This window comes from Falco biarmicus, chromosome 12 (assembly GCF_023638135.1).
Source record: "Falco biarmicus isolate bFalBia1 chromosome 12, bFalBia1.pri, whole genome shotgun sequence".
Taxonomy (NCBI): domain Eukaryota; kingdom Metazoa; phylum Chordata; class Aves; order Falconiformes; family Falconidae; genus Falco; species Falco biarmicus.
The window spans coordinates 11,384,768-11,395,905 of NC_079299.1; the positions used below are offsets into that span (position 1 = coordinate 11,384,768).

Here is an 11,138-nt window from a genome sequence, read left to right on the forward strand (position 1 = left end):
TCTTGGACACCTAAAAAAAAAAGATGACATTAAAATGCCTGGAAAAAAGGCTTGAAAGCACATGGTAGGTGCATGCCAAAAAGCACCAAACCCATTCCAGGCAGCAACGCCTTCAAAACGACTCAAAAAACACTCACAAAGCATGCGGTAGATGCATGCAAAAAAAGATGCCAAACATGCTGGACACATTAAAAAAATGCTGAAGAGATGTTTAAAAACCCAGTGGATGTTGTGCAATATATATGCATACCAAAAAAACAGCAACAGTTTGTGCTGAACACAAAGAATATGTGCTAAAACAAACAACAAAAAAAAACCACTACACCACCATTTATTTTATAAGCACAACATACTGCTAAAAAAAAAAAAAAGTGTGGTAGCTGTAGTTCTACATGGAGTCATACCACTTCACTGAAAGTCCACCTATGGCTCATTCACAATGACATATACATCAGATTTAAGTTAAGACCTTTGACTTTGTCCCATGTATTTCTCACAGAGTCACAATACTCTTACAGGTTGTTCTGGTGAAATAGTTAACTGCTATATGTAAAACTGACCTCAAAAGCCTAGCCAATAAAATTGATAATTACAATCAAATTCCTAGAATAAAATCCTTTTCTGCAACAGCCACCTGATAGTTTACTATAATTCATTGCTAAAAATCAGACAGCTCATGTGAAAATCTTTGTTCACTGCTCAAGTGCTGTTCACAAAGCTATATACACGTTATGCTCCTGAAAACAAGGAATGCATGTTGTGAAGATACAGGACATATATGCCAATAAATATCTGAGCTAATATTTCTAACATGGAAGCAAGGCTATAACCACCCCTGTCAAAAAAAATGAATAAAAGTATCAAGGTATGATACCAGCACACCTACAAGTAAGACACAACACACTAAAAATTGAGTAGTAAAACACATGGAAAAGAGTTCCATGCAGCTGCAAAACAAGATGTATTTGTAGATACTGAGTCAAAGTATTTCAGTGTCAGGAAGGAATTATGCTTACCAAATACTATTGCTTTGGCAAAAGGTGGAAAGAGTTCTGTATGTCTGCATAGGTTTTTATGAATTTGCCAGAGATCTTTGTGCAGTTTCTTAAAGTCACTGTATCTCTTCCAAACGACTATCTGCAGCAGAGAAAGGGGAAAGAAGTGTTAGTGAGGTTGTTTGCACTGCATCACACCACAAATACAGTTTTTTAAGCAAATCAGAGCTCTACCTTCAGCAAATATGTTTAACAAAAATAGACAGTCTGAACTACCAACTGTTTAACAACCATTTAAAAAATGGTCATCTGTCCTTAACACCAATTTTGGCTAAAAAGACTACAGTGCATAGAAAAAAATATGAAGTAAAAGCTGAAAGAAGGAAACAGAGAAGGCAAAGGCAGCACCGTTTCAGTCACGCTGAGATCCAGACCTACACAGGGAACCAGTAAGAGAGGAAAAAAAAGCTGAATAGTAGTGTTGCGCTATCCAGCACTCAATAGCATGATGTGCTTGGTGCAGCTGCAAGTATGGGGAAGAGACAACAGCAAAAGAGAAAATGAGGGAAGAGAAATCAATACAAGTAAGGGATTCTTAAGGACAGCACATTGAGCATCCAGAACTATAAACTAGCTTGTAATTTATGTAAAACACTGATCAAGTGTAAATGCAAGCCCACATTTTAAATGGTTTGTTACTAATAACCATGATAAAAAATTGATTATGTTCCTTTTGAAATCTAGACAGAATCTCCAACTTCAGGAATGCAAAGGCAGCATTGGTTCATTACACCAGCTTTTCCTGATCCAGCCTCTCCAGAAAAAGGTAGTCATCTCCCAGCCAGGTATCCACCTTATCCTTCTTCCATCTCCTTCTTTTTATTCCTTCCATTCAAGGCAGGAGGAGAACCCAACAGGAGAGTCATGCCAGGGAAAGAACTGAGCAACAAAATTTACATTTGACTGCTAACAAGTTTGCCATCGGGATGAAAAAAAAATGGACAAAGACATTTTATATCTTGGTCTCATTTTTGGTCAGACTCACTAAGCCATCATAACAACCCTCAACACTAATGTAAAGTGATGAAAGCAGAACAGGGCAGGGTGGGGAGACACGACACACACAAAAAACACAAGAGAGACTGCAACGCATTCAGCAGTTGATTCCAGTGTTCCATCAGTCAAATGTTTCAATTAGCTTAATACAACTAACCACAATTTAAGAGATTCCAAATATTTGTGACTGATTTAACAGGCTGCCTTCTCATGAGCAAGCTTAATTGAAAAACTACTTTTTTCAAGCAAACCAGGTTTAGAGCTCAGTACAAAGTTTAATTTTAGAGGAGTTTTTTTTGTTGTTTTCTTGGAGTTTTGGAGGTTGGTTGGTTGGTTGCTTTTAAACACCAAAGTCAGAGGCCTTCTAAGTTTCAGCAGGTGCAAGTCCTACCTACAGAACAATGCAGTTACAAGGTAACAGGACTGTTAACAGTAGATATGCAAAGCTTTAATATGGCAACAGTCTAGCCACCTTATAAACTTAGCTATACTGAAACTAGCAGGCCTGATTCAGCCCCAACTATTACGCACATATTTTCAGGAGTCAATTACAACTAGAACTTGGTCGAGTTCAACAGACAAGGGAAGAAAAATCAGGATCTTTCAAGAAGGCAAACTAGTTATTTCGCTATCAGAAACAGTAATTTTTCAATGCTGTACTTTCACCTAATCCAATATCCAGAAAGTAGATGATTAGCACTTCTTGAGCAGTACGCATATAAAACACAAAATTGCTTAAGATGGTGAAGTCTTGAAACATTAAGTTACTCTACTGTCAGTACTTGGAGACAACGTGAAAAGCTGCCAGAAAATAAGAACACGAGATTCCACTCCACTTTAAAAAGTGTCATTTTTTACTGCTGCAAGTGATCTCCCAATAGCCAAGAAGAAAAAAAAATAAATATCTGTAAGCAGCTTGCATAGCAAAAGCAGTCAAGGTCATCCTCAAACCTTTCACAAGCTCACAGAAATCATGCCTTTGCATGCATGCGCCTCAGCAAAGTTAGCAAAGTTCCCACTCTAATATACTCATTAGAAATCAGATTTGGAGGAAGGACACGTTGCACTGAGGCCCAACGAAGCACAGCAAGTATATCATAAAACATATGTTACACTTGTAATGCAATAAGGTGCTTGTCATGGCTACAGCCAGTAGATCTCTATTAACTCGTATGATTCATCTGTTCCACAATGAACAACCCTTTCTCCTTCATGAATGAGAGAAAAATACCCACAGGACTACCCTAGCTACAACTGCCTCACGATGCTGCCACCATCAATCCCCAGAAGCAAGAAAATTGAAGTCCACTAGCCTTTCTGTATATATTAAGTCCTACACACACAACTTCCTATTACCTTCTTTCATCCTTTTGAGAAGAAAGCCCTTACAAGGTTATCTTCCTTCCTGTCTCAGCAACAACAGCTAGGATTATCTTGAAATACAATTGGCTGCAGTGGGAGAGATGCTGTATTAAAGGCTGGCATCCCAAAGGGCAGTTAAAAAGAGGCGACAGAAAACTGGTAAGTAGAGTTGAGGTCACAGCACATAGCCTTATGTGCAGTTGTATGTATGTAATGTACGTATTAAGATCACAGCAGTGACATTAAAAGAGACTTCTGAATGAGTAAGCAGGCACAACCAAGTGATCCTGTATGGGTGCGGGAAGGTGGTTGCACCAGACAGATTGTAAAGCAACAGGGTGGTTGTGTGCACAAGACAAGATTTTGTCTATTGAATTTCTAATTGAGCATTCTGGAAAAACAGGTTAGGACCATGTTCTTTTTCTTTCAAAGGCTGTCCACTATTTTTTTTATCATAAGAAGCCAGTAAAACAGAAAAGCTCCCAGCCTATGTGCTTTTCTGACTACAACTCACCCTTATGGCAACTACCATCTAGGATATTCCTTGTAATAATAGGTACTTTCAGATGCTTGCTTATAACAGAATCACACCACAACCTAACATGCTATCACATGCAAAATAATTCATTTGATAAAATGAAGGGTGGCAAAGGGCAGTCATCAATAAGTTCATAGCACATTTATGCCTTCTTATTGCCTAGAGTATGTAGAACTCTGCATGGCTAACCTACAGCCACAGAAAAATCAAAGCCAACAACCAAAGCAGTGACTAAAAGATACAGTTTTGCTACTGTTTCAAAACTACTTAACATATAATTCATGCAAGACTCCAGCTGAAAGACACTTACAACATATTTTTCTGATGAATGGCTCATCAACAGCTGCTATAAAGTGTTTTTTCCACAAATGAAGTTTAAGGTAATGGCAGAATGTGCTCATGGATAGATTCAATTCAGGAGTGTCCCTGGAAAAGGTGAACATCAATCTACAAACTACAATAATGCAGCTAAACTAGATCCATGATCATCTCTTGATTCTGATAGGCTATTTTAATCTTCTAGAGATTAAAAAAAAATGCAAAAAGCACGAATGCTCAGGTTTGTCTGATTCTCAAGATTTCAAAGCAGGATGCAACAAACGGGTGTTAGGTGTATTAGCCAATTCTCACCTCTGCCAAGCCACTAATCAGTAACTCATTGTTTGACCACATAGAGATGCAATGAATTCATCTATGGGCTCTTCTTTCATCAACTATCCAGGTTCTCCTCAACTGTAGTGAGAGACTGCACCAGAAATTGAACATATGCATGTTACACAATGTCTGAAAAGCTGTAAGGTTGCGCTTTTGAAGGAAGGTTTTGCATGTACATAGTATAATAGTATCAATGTCAAGCCATTAGTCCAGAAGAAATCAAGAGGGAAAAAAGGTGTTTAAATCTAAAAAAAAAAAAAAAAAAAAACCCAAAACACTAAAACCAAACCCACAACATACACACACATGATGTATTTTTTTGTCTCAATAAAATGGTTGCTGACAGTCTTTTGAGCTATTAAAGAGGCACAAGAATACAGCAGACCCTTATTCAGAGACTTTTCAGAAGAGGCAAAGAGTAAGTAATTTTAAAGTTTTATCAAAGTATACCACTAGAAAATACTAAAGGAGCCTCAGAGAGATAGGCATAATGTACGACTTGCAGTCTCATCTCTCTCAGCTACTCCTATGCTCCTCCATTTTCTCTCTTCAGTAACAGACAGTAATGGTGTAGGCTTTTCAATGAAGTATTGGTTAAAGAGGAAAAGAGTACCTACAGCTGAGACCTAAGACTTGGATTGTGGACTGATCTCTAATTTTATCAGTAAGAGTTAAGTAACCATCAATTTGCCAATTCTACCCCTGAGAAAAGAGCTTACAAAGTTATCAAAGCAGTTTTGTCATCAAAAGACGCTTTCCTCCCTAAGACTTTGTTTCAAGTCATGATTCATCACTGAGAGATGAATTGCAACATGTTACGCTAGCTACTGTTTTCAACCATGAAAGCTAAAGACAAATGGAAAGGTACAAAAAACTGCTCAACTTCAGTGACAAAACACACAGAAATTGCTAAATTACACCAAAGATGCTTCAAAAGGCATAGTGGGATACACAAAGACATTTGCACAAGTTTAAACTGTTACCTCCTGGACATCCTCTGGATTTTTTCTTGAAACAATCTGAAAAAACAAAACAAAAAAAACACATATAAACTTGGGGTTTCAGTCTGGAAGTTAAAAAGTAACATACAATCATTTGTTGCTGAAGGGGGAAAAAAAAAATCTGAAAAAAGGCAAACAGTGGCATGTTCCCCAGCATTCAGAAATGTTTTCATTTAGCTTCAGAGAAGTCCAACATCCAAATACAAGACAGTGAGGTATTTTAACAGCAGAGTCACTGTGATTAGAAATAAAGATGTACATTCTAGGCAAAATGGCACAGAGGACATCTCACAAAACAAAGCTATGTAGAGCACAACCCCCACCATCTTCCCAGTCTCTTCCTATTAATTCATATTAGGGCCACATTACTCCCAATAAACGGAGCTAATTAAGGCTACTTGGCTTAATATAAGCTGCACAGAACCTCACTGTGAATGTGAAGCTGTGCATTTACTAAGATAGTATTTCCGCTTTACTTACCGCCATCAATGCGCACACATCTGACTATCCTTGTGTGTTTGTTTCTCCTTAAACACTCATTGCCTAATTAATTATAAATGACTTTGTCCAGCAGAAAATCGCAGTGAAAATGAGGCTTGGCTACACACCATAGAGAAGCCTGTACTTTGTCAGGATTTTTTTCTTTATATAAATATTGATCACAAGAGCCTTTGTAATCTAAGTTCTGTATTGGGCTTATAAACAGCAGTAAGAGCATATCCACACACAAAAAAAAAATATCAAAAACATCTTTAATTTATAACTGCAATTATCTTGTGCAAGTCACTATATACTTCATTGCAACTCAGCCAAAGCTGTTTAACAATAATTAGCCTATTGTTAGCTAAAGAAAAATAGGGTGCTCTCAACCCAACTGAGACTATCCACAGTGACACACCCCAGAATAATTGATGCTGTGAACACGCGATGCATATAGGCAAGCACAAGGAGTCCACACTACTTGCACCCCAGAGACCAAAACACCATCCCGCTGTACTGCAAGCACCACGCAGCTGTTGCTTTAAGATGGAAGTCACTGAATCTACACTTTCCTCTTGCTAGGTGACAATAACATACCCCTCATGCTCCCCACAAACTAGCTCTCTTCCTCTTTCATTTTTCAAGAATCCTTCCCAAAGCCTCTCAGATTTCATAACATCATCTTACTACATAGCCCAGCCACTGCAATCTTTCACACATTTTGGAGGAGACAAGACAGAAAAGAGAAGCGTCACCTTTTCTTGCAATCTCCCAAAAAACCTAAAACATTTTCCTTCACAAGTCTAAGTTCTTTCTCTCACCTTGCACATCAAAGTCCTCTTCTTCCAGCGTAGTCTACATTGAAGAAGATTTTATCAACTTTTCCTCACTCTTGAGTAATCTAACATTTGGCAACTAATTTTAACCTTGGCAGCTGTTGCTCCTTCATTCACTACCAGACAGTTCATATGTACAATAGGTGAAATATTACTAACCTTCTTTTCTAATAGCTGGTGTACTTGATATAAGGAGCCTGTAGAGCTGGGGGAAGAAGATATCATAGGCATCGCTACACATCACAGAAGAACACCAAAGGGCACACACCAACTGCTTTGCTTTGCAGTTCACCTTTAGTTAAAGCCTTGCAACAGTTTTGGCAGCTAGGTAAGTTACCAGATGGGCAGAAGGAGACCCAGAGAGATGAGTAATTACCCAGCCAGTTAGTAAGAATCTGGAATAAAACCCAGAGGCCCTGTTCACACTTGTTCTAATGTTACATCGCCTTCTATATCTACCAGCCTTGCCAACTTTAAGTCAGGATGTAATAATTCATGTGTTGTTCAACTTTGTTATTCATATCCTTTTCTGAAGGTCAAACTCGAAAGAGGTCTGCCCCTTCAGTCCAACCTATGATCAACCTAGAGACTTGGCAAAGATGATCCAATTCCCTAAATTTTCAATGCCCTTTTTTAATCCTCTCACAAGGATCAATGCAGTCAGCTCCTTCTGCCAATCTGTAATGCAAGCACCATTAAACTATTTTTTTAAATATCGTTAGGATACCCATCAATGAGCTAAGCAATGTATAATTACCACATTAGACTCTGAAAACCACCGAACAAAGTATTTCATATTATCCTGTTCCTTGTCTGAACTGCAGATACCCAACAAAATTCATTAGAATTTTAATTATCATTAGTAATTGTAATCTTCTAAATCATCTGAAGTTTCACTAGTGGCCTATATTTTCAGTTATCATTAAAGAACATTCCTCGTATCACAACTCACTGATATCCCTTTCTGTTCTTTAGCCTTTGGAAATGGATATAAAAAGGCCAATATTAATTTAATCTTGTCTGCACTTACAATTATTTCACAGTTTACAAGTAAATAAAATATATATACTCTGCTATACAAAAAAAACACCTTTAAGAAAAAGCTACGATAAGGACAGACCACCTTAGCACTCAGGATAGACTGCATGGGTAGTTGGGCCTTTAAGTCAGATGTCTGGGACGCACTAAACAAGTGCTTTCTCATCCATGATCGTTAATCCATCATTACATTGGAACAGAAAGTTCCCTTAACTTTGTTTCACAAAGGAATCACTGAAAGGAACCAGAAACCTCCACTAGCACGTACTGAGTACCCTAGATCTCAGCCAGAAGGGTATTCAACACAATGGGAATATCCACCTCACTTTTTTTCCTGGCGGTCCCCCAAAGTTGCTGAGCATCAGATCAGCAAATACAGCTGTAGTGCTGTGATATCAAACATGGAGCCAGATCACTGCAGGAACAGGAGGAAGGAATAGGAGAAAAGAAAAAGGAAGGGTAACAGATACGTACACTGAATCACCTTTAAATCATTTCGTTCAGCATCTAACTCCCCAAATCCTCATTTCAAGCACTACACTAACAGATTACCAGATAGAATCCAAACGAAAAAACAGTTATGTATACTTCTACATTTGTGAATCCAAAGCATCCTTTGCTGCATTAGAAGAGAAACATTTTTTCACTTTGAGGATTTCAGATATCAAAACACACTGAAGAACTAATGCTCAGTTTAATTTGGACAGCTCACATAATGATCAGCTCCTGATTCTGTACTGCCTGGCTTGGAAAAGCACCAGAGCATCTACAACTTATGGGACACTGAGAAAGGATGACATTCCTCCCTAGTTAGCCCCAACTTGCTTTTGAACACTTCTGCATAAACCAAAATATCACAGAGTATTTTAACTGGCTTTAGCCAATAAGAATTAAGTCACCAGAATAAAATAAGCAGAATTCTCAGTTCATTCCTACTATTCCCTATTGCACTGGCACAACTTTTTGAAACACACACACAGACTTAGCCCATCATAAGCCACGGCACAAAGATGTGATGGTACTGTTTTCCTCCTTGTGTCTATCTCAGGGAAAATGACTTTTTTTTTTTTTTGTCTTAACAAACGCTACATTTTATTGGACTAAAAAAATGATTTAAACATGTCCCATACTTCTGTTCAGAGACCCTGTACATATATATTTGATAAAAAAGAATAAAAAACCCCAATTTTTCATTTCACAAGTCACACAAAGTGATCATAGCTGAACAATTTGAGTACTATATACACAGAGAATGCTGTATTCTTTGAATTAAGGGACAGGTGTATACAAACATACACTGCTGTCACAGGCAGCACATCTACAGTAACTACAAGATCAGACATTATTTAAATAAGCTCTGTCCCTCTGACACTTTCTGATGCTCTCAATATATCCCACCATTCCTGTGACCTGAATTCCCACTCCTCTTGCACCTACCGCCACATATTTATACTTACGCCCCTCCCTTTTTGGCTTAAATAGGAAAGCAGAGGGAAGAGAAAGAAAATTTCTCCAGGAGGAACAGAAGGAGCTTTGAGCAAAACCCGGGCTAGGCCAGCTCTCCCCACACCCAGTTACGTGCTGCAGCTTTCCTCCCTCGCACGCTAGGCCCCCCTGACTCTCCCAGACCCCCTCCTGCCCAGAGGGGGCTGCACCCCAGGCACAGGCTGCCCCGAGGAGAGGGGCTGCCTCAGCACCCCGCAGCTCCGTGCTGTGCCCCCGCACCGCTGCCCCGGCCTGCCTCCCGCTGGCCGCGCCGTGGGGCAGCCCGGCTGTAACCGTCCCACAGGCCTGGGGCAGAAGAGGCCGGGACAAGCAGACAGCGGTTGGGGTTTAAGCTATTCTCACACACCCTGCGACAAACAGGAAAGAAACTGACAGTGAATTGCAAAGCGTCTTCGAGGCGATTACAACGTTGTGTGAAGGTGCAAGTTGGCAGGAGGAGACGCGGCACAGCTCGGGGGCGGCCGCCGCGCCCCAGTCCCCCCTGGCTCCCACCCGTGTCCCTGAGAGGGGCTTCCACGTCGCGACCGGCCTGCTCCAGCCGGGCACGGCAGGACCCCGCCGGCAGCCCGGCCACAGGCTCCGTTCCGCCCGCAGCGGCAGCTGTACAGACCGAACGACAGGCAGGCCGGGCGCGGGGAGCTGAGGGGCGCGGGGCAGGGCGGCGGCGGCCGGCACAGAGGAGGCCGAGGCCGCGGCCCGGTCGGGCGCTGACTCACCCGCGCCGTGACCTTGTAGACGGTGTGCCCGCGGGGGTGCCGCCGCGGCTCCGTCACCGTGTAGAAGCGGGCCAGGTCCCCGCCGCGCTCCCGCGGGCTCAGCATGCTGCCCCCCGCCGCAACGCCACCGCGCCAGGCCCCGGCCGAGGCGGAAGCGGCGCCCGGGAACGCCACGCCCCGCCCGGGCGGTGCCGGGGCCTGGCCCGCCCCGCCCCAGCCCCGCCCAGCCCCGCCCCGCCGCCGGGAGCAGCGGCCCCCAGGGGCCCGCCCGGGGCGCTGCGCTGGGGGCTCTTAAACCGGGGCTGGCGGCGGGGCTGGGGTCGGGCGACTCGGTGTGGGGTGCGGCCGGGCCCTCTGCGGCTCACAGCGCTTCCTGCTGCCGGTGTGAGTACCCCGGCTGCTAGCAGGCCGCTGGGACGGGGCCGCCTTTTCCAGAGCCTGGTAAGCCTGCGTAGGCGGGTGGGGCCGGGTGCCGCGGGCAAAGCACCCGGGCGCACCCAGCGGCACGCCGGCCCTGCTCACGGCACTCGGCGAGGGCGCGGCTGTGCGGGACTGACACTCCGTGGTGACTACCGAGCCCCTTCCGAGCACAAACGCCCCGTGGCATCCACAAATCCGTGGCAAGGCTCTCCCAGGCAGAGCCGGTGTGCCGCGTCCAGCGCTGTTTTAAGCTACACTGCCCTAAATCTGAAGGCCTGTAATGCAGAAATGACTCGCGGGTGTTAAAGAGGAACGTTAACAAAAAGGCACGTTTGATGGTTACTGAATTGCCCTTTTGTGTCTTCCCCAGGTTCTGTAAGCTGTACCTGCATCTTTCTCTGCAGGTGGGCTCTTGTGTGTGCACAGGGGTGCGAAACACACTGGTGTGAGGGAACTGCAGGGTCTGAGGTGCATTGCTTTGGTTCAGAGGAGCACAACTTTGCCCTGCAAGGCATTCTCCTTTCATAAGGTTCCAA

At 42.7% G+C, this 11,138-nt stretch overlaps 1 protein-coding gene across 8 annotated transcripts in view; it reads right to left on the reverse strand.

Moving 5' to 3' along the window:
• Positions 1-10,355, reverse strand: part of RPS6KC1 (ribosomal protein S6 kinase C1) — a 91,283-nt gene extending 80,928 nt beyond the window's left edge. For 6 of the 8 annotated variants that reach the window (XR_008824875.1, XR_008824874.1, XR_008824876.1 and 3 more), the window contains exons 1-3: positions 10,183-10,355; positions 5,589-5,624; positions 1,017-1,137 (exon numbers count right to left, since the gene is read on the reverse strand). Coding sequence is in view for 5 of the 8 variants with exons in the window: in XM_056356975.1 (XP_056212950.1) it covers positions 1,017-1,137; positions 5,589-5,624; positions 10,183-10,287 (262 nt within the window). In the remaining 3 variants the exon portion in view is untranslated. Of the gene's footprint in view, positions 1-1,016; positions 1,138-4,261; positions 4,374-4,581; positions 4,697-5,588; positions 5,625-10,182 lie in introns of those variants that run through there. The other 2 variants (XM_056356976.1, XM_056356977.1) reach the window with 2 other exon arrangements.
• Positions 10,356-11,138: the final 783 nt, after the last annotated feature.